At 38.8% G+C, this 17,838-nt stretch overlaps 2 protein-coding genes across 2 annotated transcripts in view; one reads left to right on the top strand and one right to left on the bottom strand.

Annotated features, from left to right (window-relative positions):
• PLEKHB2 (pleckstrin homology domain containing B2) overlaps positions 1-17,838 on the top strand; it is a 476,827-nt gene that overhangs the window by 423,913 nt on the left and 35,076 nt on the right. The window lies entirely within an intron of this gene.
• Positions 1,906-16,688, bottom strand: FAM168B (family with sequence similarity 168 member B). Its single transcript, XM_061465419.1, has 6 exons — positions 16,608-16,688; positions 12,763-12,846; positions 7,921-8,063; positions 6,638-6,815; positions 5,258-5,386; positions 1,906-3,895 (listed from the first exon to the last, which is right to left on the bottom strand). Exons 1-5 carry the CDS (start codon positions 16,675-16,677, stop codon positions 5,274-5,276), a joined length of 588 nt encoding a protein of 195 aa, XP_061321403.1. The 5' UTR covers positions 16,678-16,688; the 3' UTR covers positions 1,906-3,895; positions 5,258-5,273.

Genomic DNA, 17,838 nt, shown 5'->3' with positions numbered 1-17,838 from the left:
ACATACATGGCATTTACTACACTCTGGTAGGAGCTTAAGCCTAAAGTGGTAGTATCAGATTACTGTGCTTACCTGTTCAATCAAAATTATGTTCTAAACCCAGGTGAATGGTGTACAATATTGTGCTTAAGCACTGGGGGATGATTCCAAGCCAATTCTGACTCATCTCTTGCTCACATATCTTAAGTGGCCTCACTACCCAAGTAGCAGTGAAGCCAAAATGCTCTGTAAAGAGTAGTCAACGTTGAGTACCCTGGTATACAACTGTACCATGCACTATTCTCAGACAACACTAAGACATGGTGGTACTTACGGGTGGTGGGTTGGGATTTTTTTTTGGTTTTCAGTGGATGAAGCAATACAAGGAAGGACTTCAGCTAAAAGAAAGGATTTTCTTCATCTACCACTGCATCTAAGCATTTAACTTGCATAGTACACTCAAAACGAAGCTTTCTTGGACAGCATTCCTTGTGTGTCTCCTAAAAACTTCAAACAGGAGATGGTTACAATAAGCATAAACGAGATCCAGTAGCAGGTTCTCCGTTCTCCTTCCTAGTGTTCCATTATTCACCACCACATCACTGACTAGGGCTACATCGTTTTGGTGCCAATTATCAGCCATTGTTTTTGCTGCTGCTACATTTACAAGACATTTTAATTGGTTCGTACTGACCTGGGGAATACCTCAGTTTGTAAAAAATACTCAATCTAAATTCAACACCTAAAATTTGAATTAAAAAAAAAAAAACAACAACCAAAAACAACCAACCCAAAACTTCCTCAAACTTTTGTTATTGCTGCAACAGTTAGTTTCAGTTCCAGGTTTAAAGTAGTACTTCTATTGGTTTAATCGTATAAAGCTGCCATAAAAGGTTTTTTTTGTAGGTTTTTTGTTGTTTTTTTTTTTTAAAGAGAAGCTTGATCTGAAATGTCTCTACTGCACCAGCTCTTGTCTTTTGCTGAGGAGCTCTAGTGCAAACACATACTGTGTATTTATTTATAAAGGAATTCTAAATAGGGAATGTTATATAAAAAGCAGGAGAGAATGTTTCATAAGACCCTCGCTGTGTAAACGCCTATTTAATGATGTACAGTTTCCTCTGCTGCAGTTTTATATCCATGCTTTCTACTATTTGAAACAAAATGCCATTAAGATAGTTATATATACACGTGTTCCCCCCCCGTCTCCCTGCACTGTGCTTTTGGTTACCTTCCATATCAACCCTCCCAGTAGATTATAATCGAAACTGGGAAGTGTGGTACCTTTTAAGAAAGGTACAGTTTTCCCCCTCGTGGATGAATCCCATAATGCAACTTAAGAAATAAAAGTGCTCAAGTAAGTGAGACTGCCTGCATGTTATGGAGTATTATACAGAGACCATTTCCAAGATGACATTTAGGAATCTGAAGTTAGAGTGAATACATAGGAAGTTATATTCATTCCTTAACTATTTATCTATTGCAGCATTCATGAAAGTTCTCTCGTATTTTCAAAGCTTTCAGTTTAATGGGTGATAAGACAGGAGACAGCAAAGCTCTGAGCTTGCTCTTTATAGCTGCTCCCCAATACAGCACTGTTTCATACCTCAGCCACGCTAAGACAAAATGTCACTCTCTACTAGCTAAAATGGACAAATGGCCTGCATTAATGTTTACTGTACTCTCTGGCACACCTGACTAGTCAAAGCTGCAAATCTACTTCACAAAGGGAAGCGTTAAACAGACTTGAATGAAGCAGTACAGATTCAATTAAGTTTGCCTGGCGTAATTTTCTGCTCCATATAAAAATATATGGAAATCCCTAAGCTGCAGTAAGTGCTCATGAGTAAGGTTTAAAGTACTTATTCCAACAACATAGTTACGTTCAAGGCATTAGAAATAAAGGGGGTTGTCCATTGACAGTGATTCATGCAAAATAAACCTAAACTTTATTAAACAACAACAACAAAAAAAAGGAAGTACAAAATATGGAGAGTGCTTACTATAAAATAAAGTTACTGAAGGCTTTAACCACCAACAGGTCATGAAGGTACATAAGCCTCCCACAGGGCAGAGTACTGGAATGGCAGCATTAAATCAGCACTGATGTTACCCTGAAGTAGCTGCCAAATCTGTACAGGAGCAGAACACCCCAAAACAAAGTGTAACTACATATACAACTTTAAAAAACCTGACTTCTGAATGGAAGTTAACCTACGAGAACAACACAGCCTGACACACCTCTGTGTAAACGATTAAAAGGGAACAACATTTTATAACCATTTACTGCGTCACTTATTGCAGGCAGAAGGTATCCAAAAAAAGAAAAATCGCATCTTTGTGGAATCGTAAAGTCAAGGAGGTTTAAGAAACCCTTGATTTTAAATGTGCAATATTCAATTTTAAAAATTTAATATCTTCCCCGCAGCAATCTTGGTATACAAATGGGTTCTAAGGCTAGCCCTTTATCCCACAGCACTTGCTTTGAGGTACTCTGAAAAATTGAAGTTGCAAGAAAGAATATCACAAATGACTCATTGCAATGAAATGCTAATCTGCAGTCAAGTCTTATTTCACGTGCTTCCAAAGTGCAATTTAGGAAGTAAAAAGGGAAAGCACTTAAGAAAACACATCAAAATGCTGTAACCGACAAGTAACTCCTACTTCCATTACAAATATTCTCAGGAAAAAATAAAAATAAAATAAAATAAAAAAGATAAAAGAACAACTATTTGAAACTTCTATGTTCTGGCAGCCCTACTACAGCATAGCCATAGTCCTTACTGCAAGTAGCTAACAAGGAAATTGTGTTAAAATGGTTTGTTCCCCTTTAACATACTCATCAGGCACACAAGCTTTCCTCAGAAAAACATGCAGCTGAACTCCTCTTGGTTGTAGAAAGCCCTAACATTTCTTAAGTCCCAGGAAAGCAAGCTGGATCAACTGCACATATATTTGCAACTGACTACAACATCCTTTAGGAAAAACAGCACGGATTTCCTGAACTGAGAACTAAAAGTGTTTTTCTATCAGTCTGTGTGGCAGTCTCACTTTGACACATCTCGCATCATATAAAAGATAGTACTGGATATATATCCCCCCAGGACATGCAATTCATTACGCAGGTGACATCACCCCCTACTATTCCTAAGAACCAGTTTTGCCTCAAGGAAGTTTGCGTTATTTACTGGCACACACAGTGTTACCTTTGTCATTTCACTCTGATCCTTAAGAACATCTGTATAACACTGAATCCTTACAACGAAAATGAAAAGGTATGAAGTAAACTAATTGTGTGCAGGATTTCTACAGCTTGTCTGACTCATTTTCCAGTCACTCCAATTTAGTAGTTGAATTTGAAAAGAATACATCACTTAAATGAAAGTATGTCCCTTTTAAACTGGCAACTCCATCAACCTGAAAAAGGCTGATGCACTTATCTAATGCATATTATGGTATTCTATAAAGAAACTCATGATTCTGTCTCTTAAGACCCTGCATACATTACAACAGTGCATTAGTGATACAAGTTGTAAAATACTTTTCGGTTCCTTTGGATTTGCATATGATGGTTTTTGCATCAGTCACTGCAGGTAGATTGAGCAAGCTTCGTTTTTGTGTTTTAACATGCATTCAACTACATATGGATCAGAATAAATTTATACTCCCTTTTTATCTTTATAATTAGCTAAAAAATTGCAAGACAGTCCACAAAACAGGATTTGCTTTAAGACTAACTGCTGGAGTTCCAAGATGTAAGATATGCAGCACTGGAAAATCTTCAGTGATCAGGAATTAGTAGTGTTTAGCCAAGTGTTGAAAGCATTCAGAAGGAAAGTCCTGGTTGGAGGCATGAGGGCTTCAGCACCAACTTTTAAACCTCAATTTCTTGATTGCATATCTCCCATCTTCAAACCTACGTTAAGAGGGGGGAGGAGGGGAAAGTAGGAAACATTCTCAATTATGTGAAATACTATTTGGAGTGTGGAACAACATTCAAATATTGCATGCACTGTATTGATAATGCACATACAACAGATCGTAATAATGCTACCCTAGCACTTATCCAGTCAACTGAAACCTAAAAGTTTCTAGTTTAAGAATTCACTACACTGATTTTCTCCCATCATCTCTATTTCAGCTGTCATCTGTGCAGTCTTAAGTTGAGGTTGCAACATTAGAAACATATTTTACACTAAATTTAATTGTCAGCAGTCATGATTTTAGTCACAGCAAAACTCTCACTTTAATACTTGTATTATTTCATCCAAGAGTGTCATATTATACAAGTAAAACACTTCAGGTTTGGAATCCATAAGGAACATCACAGCAAAATAAGAAATGGCTGTCACATTTACTAACTCAAAGGGAATACAGTCACCTGCAGTCCACAACTCTGGACTCCGAACTACTGAAACAGAAACCCAGAGTTAAAGTTAACTTTGACATAAGCTAAACGGACTCAGTGAAAATTGTAAGTTCATTCGGTCTGACAAGTCCTTGTTTCAAAGGAAACCATTCACAATTTATGCTAAAAAACACCTCAACACGAAACAACAAAAAACCTAAAACCAAACCAGAAACAGAAGTGAGGATCCCCAAAGTATCAGACTTGGTCAGTTTACACATTACACCCCCAAAATCTATCCCACGTTACAGAAGATTTCAAAATTAACTCCTTTTCATGAAACCCTTAGTGTGTTAATCCACACTAGAACATCTTTCCATGCCTGCAAGAAGTGTGAACTGATGCTTACCTGAAACAGAGTGAATATATAAAATTAACTCAAGGTTGTGCATTTGTTTTAGTAGTTTGTGAGAAAGTTTCAGCCTCAGAGCAAGGCAAAACACTTACCCTGCCTACGTATTTAGACTATCAAAAATAAGACTCCAAACCTACATGCATTGCTTCATGCAGGAATCACAGTACTTCTGAATTCAACAATTACCAATTAATTCAAAATACTGAATACATTTAGTCCCAGATTTATTTGAATACTGAGAACTTGAGGCTCATTCTTTCACATTCAACACTTAACCATGAAAATGATTTATGATTTCTGAAGATACAGACCACTGACGAAGTCCCAGTAGGCTTCTCTCCTTTGCAGGGAACAGCTGTTACATAAGCAGTACCTTTCTGAGTGTTCCTACTCAATTAGAATAGTGCACAAGTACCCCAGACTGCTTACCTTCTGAAAATATCTCCCTGAAAGAACCTGCAGTGCTGGCATTTATAGCAACGATTAACTGCTTTCAATCTAAATCAGTAACTTACACTGACTGCCAGATGATCACCACTGTGGGGGCACATAACTATAGGTTGGTGTTCCCGGAGCCCGGTACGTGGGCATAGTAACTGGATGAGGGGCTACTGGAGTTGGGGAATGAGTTGTCAACAAAGTACCTAGGATGAAGAGAACATTTTTTTTCAGTAAGCATAAACTCTAGTACAAAGAAAAAAATAAAGCGGGAGGAAGAGTTAATTACAAAACAATTACAATTAATTGTCAAAACAATTACAGCTTGCTCATCTTCCAATGCAAAATTACCAGTATCGTTTTGCACTCCAGCCCCTATCGTCCTGCAAACATTTATGCAAGTGGATCATTCTGATATTTAGTCCAATGCACACAAAGATATTCATTACTCAAAAATAGCTCTAGCAGAAACCCTGCAACATAAGCATTATTCACTGCAAAATTTATCCCCACAGCAGGCTTTACATGCCAAAAAATATTTGATGGTAGAAGTAACGTGACTAATAAGTCAGAATAAATTTATTCTTGTTTGCATTATTACAGATAGGTTTTTACAGACTAAGGGGCTTCAGAAACAAACAGGCTGAGATAGCAGGATCTTCAAACAGCCTTACTCCATAGCACTTCGCAGAAATAGTAACAAACTCCTGGGATAAGCTTGCCAGCGTACAAAACGCCAATGTTAGCTCTGTTTGTGACACACAGGTTGTCTAGTTTTGAGATGCCTCAAATTAAAGAATGTATTTCCTAGTGAGTGACCACCCACTGAGAAACAAAGCATGACACCCCCTCAGTAAACGCTTATAGATGAGCCTAGGATATTGGTTAAACACTTTATCTCAAAAAACACTACCACTAAAAGAGTGTGGCATTAGGAAGTAGGCATCCCTAACCATTGCAAATGACACGGAAGACCTGCACGGAGTGCAAACACAAAATATTATATCTCAACACACAAAGAACATCAGCGGTATGAGGGATGGACTGAAAACACTGCTTCTTCCTCAGTCTTAAGAGGTGGCTGTTTTCAATTAGGCACAGAGAAACATATTGAGAAGAGGATGTCAGACTCTTGACAGCGGTAAGATGAGAAGCAAAGGATGCAAGAGTAAGTGAAATTCCATAAAGACATAAAAATCTATTTTACTGTAATACTAATATCTGAAAAAAGATGTGGTATCTCCACCCTTAGAGATGATCTAAATACACAAGTACACAACCTGATACAGCCAGACTCAATTTGAAGACCTGGACTAGACGACCTCCAGAAGTCCCTTCTAATCTAAATGATCTTACAATGCTGCCTAGTACACCTCTGGCATCACACTTAGGTAATGCAACTGTGTTCTGTCTTGAACTGAAACAGTCTGAATCAAGCAGACGTAAGGCTCACCTACCTGCTGACATTGCCATAGTAGTCCCAGCCACCATACCCATAGTCACACCATTTCCTCTTGGTGGTGGAATTGGAGCAGGATACATAGTTGCTGGCATACCATTAGGCTGCACAACCGTGGTGTGGTGAATTACGTGGGGTGGTGCTGCATACAAAGGCTGTGTGTAGTAAGTGCCTTGCTGTAGGAGAAAAAAGAAAGTAAATTAAGTAATTACAATGGGGAAGATAAATGGTGTCTTCTTTCATAATCAAGCACTGGAACAGGCTGCCCAGGGCAGCAGTGGAACCACTGTCCCTGGAAGCGTTCAAAACCCATGTAGACGAGGCCCTTAGTGACATGGTTTAGTGGTGGACTTGGTAGTGCTGAGGGAACAGTTGGACTTGATGATCTCGAATGTCTTTTTCCACCTTGTTGATTCTGTGATTGTGTCATAAAAGCATTATCCTAAAGATGCAATTTATTTATACAGCAGAAACCAAAACACTCATTTCAACTACTCTGTTTCACTGGCAAACTTTTTAAACATTTAGCCCCTTTTTTAAGGCATTTAGGATAACATTCAAAGCAGAGACCTTCATAAAACTCCCAATGCTGACTGTACCATCAACAACATGGACTCATTTGTCTTTCTCTTCGCTTCCTACCTTTTCATATCCATGACTGAACTTCTCTCACTTTCACAACTTTTTATTCAGCTACTTTTAGTTAAAGAACCAAACGTTTTAGACAAATCCAAGCACACTGAAGAGACTGGATAAACCTTGTAAGTGCTTATTAATTCCCTTCAGCTACTGTGTACATGCCAGGCAAGATTCCTCTATGCAAAAAGAGGGCCAGCTTCTCCAAAATATCAAGCTCACTTAAATATCTTCATTCTACCCTACTGGTTTTCAACAGTGTGCCTAGGATGAGACTTCTTAACTCCCTGATTCACAACAGAGGCTTCCTAAAATAACCACATCAATGCATGCTTATGGCAGTTTTTGACAAAACAAAATCAGAATGTGGTAGTTCGAGCATCCAGCACATATTTTAAAGCTACTGAATCTAGCGTAATTTCACAGGCTGAACACATGATCAGTAAGTGCAGAGCAACTGTCATACAAGAGTGTAATAGTGCATACAGTAAGAATTCTTAGTTGCGATTTACAGAGTATGTGTAAGTAGTTAAAGCTTTCACCATACTTGAAGAAATAAATGTGATGTAAAATTTAGATTTCAAGCAGATATTAATGTAATAAACAAAATACCATCCAGACAGGTTTTTGGTTTTGTTCATTTACCTGTGCATATGGATTCTGCTGTGGGTAGGCACTTCGAACTGGGTACACAGCAGTCTGATAGGGATTCGGTGATGATGAATACGGTGGCACTGCTCCACTAGTGGGTGAACAAGATACTTTATATGGGGTTCCTGGTGTATAACCTGAAACAAAGATAGATCTGCATTAAAAACATGAAAACTAAGTGACAGTACACTTCTTCCTAAAGTCAGGGATAACTGTCTTAATTTCCAAATGCCTTAATCTTCACATGAGTACTTAGTACGCTAGTCTCAATATCCGAGGGCTAATTCTATTATTTACGTAACACACTTGACTGCGTCAATTAAGTTATTGACAGTTAACTGCACTTTGGCACTATTTGTTTTTCAGATCTCTGGATATGGGATTAAATGAGTGGATTTGGATTTTTGTAGCAGTATCATTAAATATTTATATTTGGCATAGTAAGTGGCATTCCTACATAGAAGGATTTGGCACAGCTTAGTACCAGCCCAGTTCTCAATGCACCATGAAAATGTTCTGGCAAAACACAGTAATGGTCAACTAACCTGCAGTTACCTTCTGTAGAAGATACAGCACAAAACAATTTCAAGTGTTACAAATCATCTAAAAAGCTCAAGATTAATTTCAACAGACACAATCTACTTTAACTTACATTTATTTATTCATTCGTATTTGGTTTCTGGCTAAAATAAATATGAGCAGTCACACCTTTAAAATATGAGCACCGCAGAGCTCAACACAACTGCAAATTAGACTCTGAAGGCATTTAAGTCTCTTTAAATCTTCTTTTTATTACTTATGTACACATACCCTTAATCATCACTTGGGAATTACTTCACACATTACAGTAATACTTCAGAAACCATCAGAAAGAATTTCGCATTCCTATTACAAGGCCCCCAGAATCAGTCTGCTGTCTAAGAGCTGGGAACTGTTCCGATTTTTACAAGGATAAATAAATAGCAACTACTGGCTCACCCTGCCTAAAGACACCTCTTCCCTAATTTCTCCAGCCTTCATCAGGCAGTCTCAGGATAAGAGAACAAGGGCTTGACAAGGCATGAAGGAGGTCTACTAGAAGCACCACTGCTGCTGCACACTACACTCCCAAGACTATACGATGGCTTAAAGTCAAGAGTGGCAATACAAATTCCTTTGCAAGCAGCATCCACCAGTAATTACATTTACGGTACTTAATAACAGGGATGACCTATTCTGGGGAAAGCATCAAGGCCCTAGCCTCTGCTGTGCTGAAAAGATCTTGGGTCTCAAGCAGGTGTGTCACTCTAGGAGACAACATCCACAGGTATGATTTCTATTTAGCTGGAATCGTACAAACTAGCACTAGGGCAACACAAGGAACTAAAAATACTTGGTAATTATAGAAAAAAAAAATGAGACTGTCAGAATTGAGAAAAGGTTGACTTCAAAAACTGTCTAGAATGTGCTGACTTCAATACAGAGAACAGATCTGAAGCCATAGAGCAGAAAGAACACTGGCATTTGTGTTGTGAAAGATCAGTCTGTGCAGACAGTATGATGAGAGATGACCTTCATGCTTTTTGCAGAAGTCTGAAATTCTTTCCAATTTCATTCCACCCTTCACACACAAAATGGTTACATTCACAAAGAAATAAGTTTACTGTGGGGTTTGGGTTTTTTTAATGGAATCTATCACCTTTGAGACAATAAAGAAAGCTACCACAGCACTTACTCTGAACTTTCACTTTTACAGATCCTAAGTACTTCATAAACAGAGCATGCTGAGGAAGTAACTTCTATTTCTAGTATGGAGCGCTATTAGTGCTGAAAAACTCAGCTACAAAATGCTGAACACAAAGCATCACAACAGCACTACAATTATGTCCTCATTTAAGCCCCCTCTCATTCTAAAAATTATACAGTTGCATAAGCAATTAACCTTTCATTCTTACAAAGCGGCAGAATAGTTCTTATACAGATGTGCCTTCCCATTTAAGTTTTGTCTCCCTTATAAGGCACAAAGACCTTAAAAGTAAACCATATGGTTATTCAAAACCACAGAAATTTAAGGAAGATACCTGTAAAAAGGTGCCCTTTCTGAATAGCAGTATTGCAGCACATTCAAGTACTCCTTCATGATGTGGATTTACAAAGTACTTGAAGTTGTTACCTGCCTGAATTAGAAGATCTGGACATTTCAAACTTTAGTTCATAGCTTAAAGAGTAGCTAACAATTAAAGTTATTGTTAGGTCTGAAATAAAAGCTTATTTTCTATTCAATAGCAATAGGCTCTCATAGTACTACCTTTAAAAAAAATAAAGATATTTGAAGATAGTGTATGACTTCTCTACACCTTTAGTCCTTTTTCACACAAACGTAAAGATTTCTTACCTTGCTGTGTAGCATGAGACATATTCCAAGATTAATCAACGCAAACTAATCTTAACTGAGTCTAACAAGTCAAAGAATCTTTCCCAGAAACCATAACCTTTTACTATAACACAACTGACACAGAGGAAAACCCCAATTAACTGGACAAAACCAAGCTGGTGATAAAAGCCCATGTGCAGTTTTGATTCCCATGCTAAGAGTTACACCCTTGATAGGAACTACTCTTCCTTGAGCATCGCTCTCAAGAAAGTTCTGAAGCAACCCAGTGCAAATGCAAGCTGATACCCCCAGATATGGTACTTACACAGAGGCAGTTCCCTAGACAAAGGATTTACTTTAACTATTGGAACTTAAAATATCCATTCATTTCCTTCCCTTAAATTCAAGAACAAAGACAAGCCCAAATCAGTCCTGCACTTGCTACGCCTCTCATTAGTGAAGGGTGCACCAAACAGAATACTTCAGAGTTCCAAGGAAAGCCACACAGCTACACCCTTTTAACAGGTTCTTGCAGGCAAGCATTTTAAACGACTTACTCTCTCTTGCCTCAGTATTTGCTGCCATACCCTTTGACAAGTCTGCTGGTAGTTTGTGAAATGCCATATGGTACAAATACAGAAATCCAATATGGAAAGCAGGCTTTCACAACATAAGCTTCACAGTTTCAAGCAGCATCCTTTCCTAACCACATAAGTTACACATGGACAGTCAGGAACAAACTTTGTTATGTGCAATGTGTACCTCTGAAAAACTGGCATAATACACCTAAGGGAAAGAGTTCCTGCAGATGACCAAGATCTACACTAAGAAAGCAATGTAAGGAATTCCTTAGTACGTAAACTAACTGTAAGGAAAATACTGTTCTACCAGATGCATGTTCATGGTTGAAGTGAAAATTAAATGCTGCCAGTTTCTCTTTTGTTTCAAACATCAGCACATCAAAATTATCTTCCAATAGCAAAAGCAGAATTAAACAAAAACTTCAGTGAGTGCAATCACAGAATCAACCAGGGTAGAAAAGACCTTCAAGATCAAGTCCAACGGCTACCCCAGCACTGTCAAGTCCACCACTAAACCATGTCACTAGGGGCCTGGTCTACACAGTTCGGAAGTTATCTTCCACACCATCAAAGAACCTCCTGGATTGTTTCTTTGCCGTGTTGCACTTCCAGCAGGTATCTAGTAGGCTGAAGTCCTCCATAAGAGAACAAGGGCAAGTGATCATGAAACTTCTCCCAGTTGTTTGAAAAACACTTTATCTGTAGCTTAATCTTGGCTCAGTGGTCTATAACAGACTCCTACCAGGATATCTGCTTGGTTGGCCTTCCCCCTGATGTTCACCCACAAACATTCAACCTTCTCGCTCCCAACACTGACTTCAAGGCAGGTGATGCCCTCCCTGACAATATAACACAACCCCATCACCTCTCTTTCCCGGCCTGTCCCTCCTGGAGGGCCTGTAGTCATCCACTGCAGCACTCCAATCACGTGAACTGCGCCACCACATTTCTGTGGTGACAACTATGTTGTAATTTCCCTGCTGCATACCGGCTTCCAGCTCCTCCTGTTTGTTGGCACTGATGCATTTAAGTTGCCCTGAGGACCTGGCCTTACACAGCAGCATGCTATCCCCTGGCTCATTTCTAGCGAGCCTGGTGTTATCCCCTTCCCCTTCAAACCTAGTTTAAAGCCCTCTCTCTGATCCCTGCTAGCTTCTGGGCTAGGATCCTTTTTTCCACTTGGGGATAGTCACACCCCACTGACCACCAGCAGGCTTGGTGCAGCCCCAAAATTCTGATGTTGACACCAGTCCTGGAGCCAGGAATTAACTTACATGATTTTTCCGATGCTTCCATTGTCATTGTTTGTTTTCTCTTGCACCTCTTTTTCCATCTCTCCTTTCCTAGGCTCTTGACATTGCTTTTCTCTCAACTCAAAAACATGCAAGTGCAGTTCCTTAAATCCTCCCCCAGTATCCACTATGGACAAAACCATTTTATCCAGCAACCAGGCTTTCCAGACAATTGGTTCGCGTAAGACAATTTCAAGGGCAGAAAGAAGACGGCAAGCTGAACTTGGAAAGGTACAATTTAAGAATAGGGTGAGAGAACAATTGTGAAGACAATAACAGAAGGAAAAACGGGGATCTGGAAACAACCAGCAGAACACAGAGCAAGCAGAATGACAAAGGAAGCAGTGAATGGAAACACAATTGTCAAGTGTCAGCCTGAAATACAGAAACAGCTAAAACCTCAGCTTTTCTTTCTCTGAAGGTGAAAGCAGTATGACTTAAGACAAGATTATACTCAATTTATCAGATGATTCTTTATGAGTCATATTCAAAGGAATGTAAAACTTATCATACAGTGTGTTATTGTTAAATCCCTACAGCTCTTCCTCATTCTTGGTTCTAACAACTTCTAAACTTCATGTTACTGCTTTGACATACCTATTACACATACCTGTTTGGAAGGTAGGATTTGCTCCAGGATACATATTAGGGGAATAGGCAGGTGCAGCCGCTGCATACCCCATGGGGAAGCCAGCTAGAAGAAAGAATACATCGAAGTTATTTTCTAGGCTGACTGCACAGTCTAACCAGACTTTACTCTCGAAGATTCTTGCTTTACATCTTTTAACTGAGATAAGCTAACAGATGGCTTTCAGCCTCACCTCCTCAACTAAAACACTGGGCTCCTCCCAAGCCACCTGAAGCGGAATGCCAGATGAAGTGAATATAGCTAAGGAGTCACAGATTCCATTCCCTCTACATTTCTGTTTCAATAAATCTCAAACTCAAACAAGTAAATCCTAAAATCTTGTGTAACTATCCAAATGTTCTCCCCCCAAGTTTTAAGACCTAACATACATGAAATATTTGTGTGAACAGACTTATTCACAGAAATAAATCCCGAAAGGTCAGAGCGAATCTGACTCTCTAGATCAGAGATAGAGAGTCCAAAGCAACCATGAGTAGTCCAAAACACTTGGTGTATTTCATAGATTTGTCATTACACCCAGGTACCAAACAAGGTATTGGCAAAATGACAGGTGAACACTTCTACATCAGAATACAATGACAACTGTGGCCTCCAACATAAGGCAAAAACCAGCATTAGCAAAAACCACAGTTACTTCGAAGATACAAACTTTATTCAGACTGCAGAAAGCGACACTTCTGAATTAATCATAGCTATTAATCTTCCCAGTAACTTCTTTACATTATTCCAAATTATAAAACCGGATAATGTCTGTATTTAGAAAGACAGAGTTACTACTACATTTTGTTATCAACATTGTTACCAACAAACGATTTCAACTTCCCCAAAGAAAAGGCAATTAGTAATTGCACATTTACTGACAGGCTTAAAGCTGCTAGCTTTAAACTGCTATTCAAATTTGCAGGGCTTTTATTTCATTATAAATAGAAGAGTCCTCAGCAATTACTCCTAATGATAAAAATGCTTAACTCGGGACTACACATGCTAACCTAGTTTTTTAAAGCACTCTAAACATATGCAGTGACATGCACTTGGCACTACTAGGCCAACATGCTGACTAGGTGGTCAGCATGTTTAAGACTAAGAAAAGCATTAAGCTTCCAAATCAAAGGTAAAAAATAACATATCCAATTCGTAACAACTTTTCAGAGTTTGAATAGCTCTTAAGTTTTCAAATTGACAAGCTGCTAGTAAACAGCTTTATACCTTACTCAGACTGACTACACATCTAGAACTTGATACACGTTTTCAGTCCTCTATTCTTTCTTCACAGGCTCAGCTCCACCACAGAGCTGCTCAAGGAACAAGTCCTTTGTGAAAAACAGAACTATGACAAGCAGCAGCTTTAACTTCTCAGAACTTGCACCCATATAGATAACATTTTGATATCGATTCCTTGCTACTGCAAACCCACCCAACAGCCTCAAATAGGTGCAGTATAATATAAACAGCTATTAAATATGCAACAGCTTTAGAAACACACTGCCTTTAAATAATACATTCCACCCAGTGATATGTTCATTACTTTCTGTTACCACGCAAGTTGTGTAAATTTGACGATTCTGAACAGAGAATCTGTAGCTTTTTAACTAGGAGAAGCAAAAAAAGGAGACTCGGTCATGCAACACGTTTGTTTTGGGTTTTATTCCAATCCTAAAATGCAGGTCTACTTTCTATTTTAGAGAATAGGTTATCCGACAATCTTTAAGCCTGACCCAGGCAGCTCAGCCAACTATCTGTCATCAGAGAGCTGGAGCACCTCTCCTATAAACACAGGCTGAGAGAGCTGGGCTTATTCAGTCTGAAGAAAACGTCCAGGAGACCTCAGAGCAGCTTCCAGTGCCTAAGGGGGCCAACAAGAAATCCCAAGAAGAGCTTTTGACAAGGGCCTTTAGTGACAGGACAAGGGGAAATGGCTTTAAACTGACAGAGGGGAGATTCAGATTATACATCAGGCAGAAGTTCTTCCCTGGGAGGGTGCTGAGGTGCTGGCAAAGGGTGCCCAGAGAAGCTGTGGCTGCCTCATCCCTGGCAGTGTTCAAGGCCAGGTTGGACGGGGCTTGGAGCAACCTGCTTTAGTGGAAGGTGTCCCTGCCCGTGGCAGGGGGTTGGAACTGGATGAGCTTTAAGGTCCCTTCCAACCCAAACCATTCCATGATTCTATGACTAAGCTGACTTTAAAGGTCACATCTGTGTAAACTGACTGATGAAAGGAAGAATTTCAAGTGATCAACTTGTAGTACAACATTTAAGGCACTTGTACAACAATTCTGCTTCAATTCCGTGTATTTTACTTATGCTAATTTACAACCAAGTGAAGACTGGCAAATATACAGTACTTTAATAATTCAGCACATAGAATGTACATGACAGTTTAACTTCTTAAGTAAATTAAGGCTCCATTTAGTTTAGGGCTTCAATGCAATGTGTAAATGATATTAAATACAAACAAAACCCTGGCTAATATAAATGTGTTTAGAAAATGAAGAGATAATAAAAATAGTTTTATTTTAATAATTCATAGTAATTTCTTATAAAGCAAAAGAAAACCCTGAAAAGCAATTACGACTATAGACATAACTGTACTGTAACTGGTATTAATTACTAAAACACTGCTGCTTGTCTATTATAAAGTTACTGCAGTCCATATAACTAAGACAGTTTCAGAGAATAAAACCATCCTGTCGGTCTTATTGTTACACAGCATCAGCTTTACAATTTATTTCTGCACCATGTCAGCCACCCATGAGTCTTAAAAGCATTGCAACACAGTTTGTTTTCCCCTTATAAATGCTGTAGAAATCAAGGAAAAGTACACTCATCTGAGAAAAAAAAAATTAAAATATCTGAAAAGCAAAAGTGGAAGTTAAAAGGTTTGAGACAATCAAGTAAACAGTATTTATGCACCAGTATTTTGAAGCAGGAAGAAAAGTGGAACAGGAAAATAGGAATTCCAGGACCTAAGCTGAAAACCAAATTTAAAACCTGTAAATACCAGTAGGAAAATATAGTATAGCTATGAAGAATATAAAAAGAAACCGTGCAGAGTGACTTCTAGCTCCCAACAAAGACACCAACTAAATCACAAAACAGCCTCCCTGTAAAAGCTACAAAAGGTTATTTGGTTATGATACAAAATCCCAGCCAAAAGACCCTCCAGCCTCTCCCAGGATGGAGTAATTCTCCTACCCCACAGACATCAGGGGACAAAAAAAAGACTGCATTCAAGACATACCGCTTGAAACACCTCACAGAGGTGCACAGCCCTTCTCTTCAGCCTTCCTGGAAAGTAACGAACTTCTGAACTATGGGGACATCAGAAGTGAAGCCTGCTCACACACATATTAGGAAGTGAGCAAAAAAAAGCTTGATAAGAAACTTGAATCCGAGCAAGAAGCAAAGAAAGCAAGAAATACTTAATTTCTGTTTTAAAAATGTTTTTGGGCCATTTTCTTGATCCCACCTTTTATGCTATGCTGTGGGCAGTCATAAAACAGATAGCATGAACAAGAATTAGAGGATAGAAAGGTTAACAGCACCAGCCAACCAGCAGCAAAAATAGACTGACTCCTCTTCTTGCAGGGCGTAACTATTAGAGCTCCCAAAATAAGCTGCTTTGGAAGAGATACTGAAGTTAGAAATACAAGAAAACAAGTAGCATCACTCTTGAAATGTCACTTTTTGAATTTTAACATCTCCCCCACCCCAAAACTGATTACCATACATGAAATCATTCATAAATGAGTATTCTTCTTGATTACAAAGATCAGCATAACTGAAGCTCATTAAAAAACAAAGTTACTTACCTGGATAACCAATTCCTTTGGCATTTGCATAGGGAACCCCAGAAGATCCAGGGCTATACACAGGATTCATGATTTCAGTAACTGAATCGGGGGGGGGGGGGGGGGGGGGAGAAAGAAAGAAGAGTTTATTTAAGTATATAGAGAAAATCTGAAATCTCAGCAACTAAAATGGAACTAAAAACAGGGAAAAGCATATTAGAAGAAAAATTAAGAGGAAAAAGCAATTCCACTACTCATCAACATTAAAACTGTAACTACAAGAAAGGGAGAGTCACTGGAAAAATAAGCTTCAAAGCACCACAACCCTCAATATGCTAGAGAATGTCTCAGGAATGAAACATACCCTGTGGCAGAGCATGCTTCCAAAGCATTCTCATCCCTGTTTCCCATGGTGCGCAAATCCATAATCCACTCCAGGAGTTCCTATGTACTGGACTTCTCTCCCATGTCATCTATCAATCACTCATCTACCTACTATCCATCAGTCTTGAATGATCTTCTTCCCATTTCTTTCTTGAAGCGCCTAGCCAAGAGATGCAAATACTTACTGGCATTTCAAGCCTGGAATTCTAGTCCTTTACCAGCACTACATAAATCAACCATCCACAGCCCAAGAATTACAGAAGAAAGAGGCAGAAGATGCTCTGTTATTAGCCAACTAGCTCACAGCTACGTGGTTTTTTTTTTAATTGCTGCTAAATTCTACAGAGCCTATGACAAGCTGACAGTTGCATCCAGTCATTTCTGAATTACACATTCACACACCAAGAAGCATCACTGGCAGGAATAAAATCAAACCTTTGGTTTTAAAAAGGATCTGGTATGTGAATGCCAAGGATAATAAAATGGCATTGAAGATGCTTCTCTGTGTACTTCTAGGGATACATATCACTGAGCCACAGCTCATAAGGAAGCCTGCCATGTGCCTCTTAAGTACTGTTCGCAACTGCTTCTCTAATATTTTTGATAAAAAAAAATAAACTGTATTTTAACCCAAAGATCTTTAATAATCTCGTTTTCTACATATATTGACAGATTTACTACTTCTCTTCCTGCAAGGGCCCATTTTTCACTACAAATAGCCTCTGACAGCACAACAGCAGGGCACACTATGAAACCACACTTTCTTATTAACTGTTAATACCTGATACTTGAGTCACTGCCTCTTCTACATATCTCAAAATGCTTTCTTGCTTAGATGAACAGTGTGTTAAACAATTTAACACAGTTT

Source organism: Pezoporus flaviventris, unplaced genomic scaffold (genome assembly GCF_033815535.1).
Source record: "Pezoporus flaviventris isolate CSIRO_AGI_PZ_B2104156 unplaced genomic scaffold, CSIRO_AGI_Pfla_v1 ptg000040l, whole genome shotgun sequence".
Classification (NCBI taxonomy): Eukaryota; Metazoa; Chordata; class Aves; order Psittaciformes; family Psittacidae; genus Pezoporus; species Pezoporus flaviventris.
The sequence above is the reverse complement of the archived record's forward strand: the minus strand, read 5'-3'. Positions and strand labels throughout refer to the sequence as shown.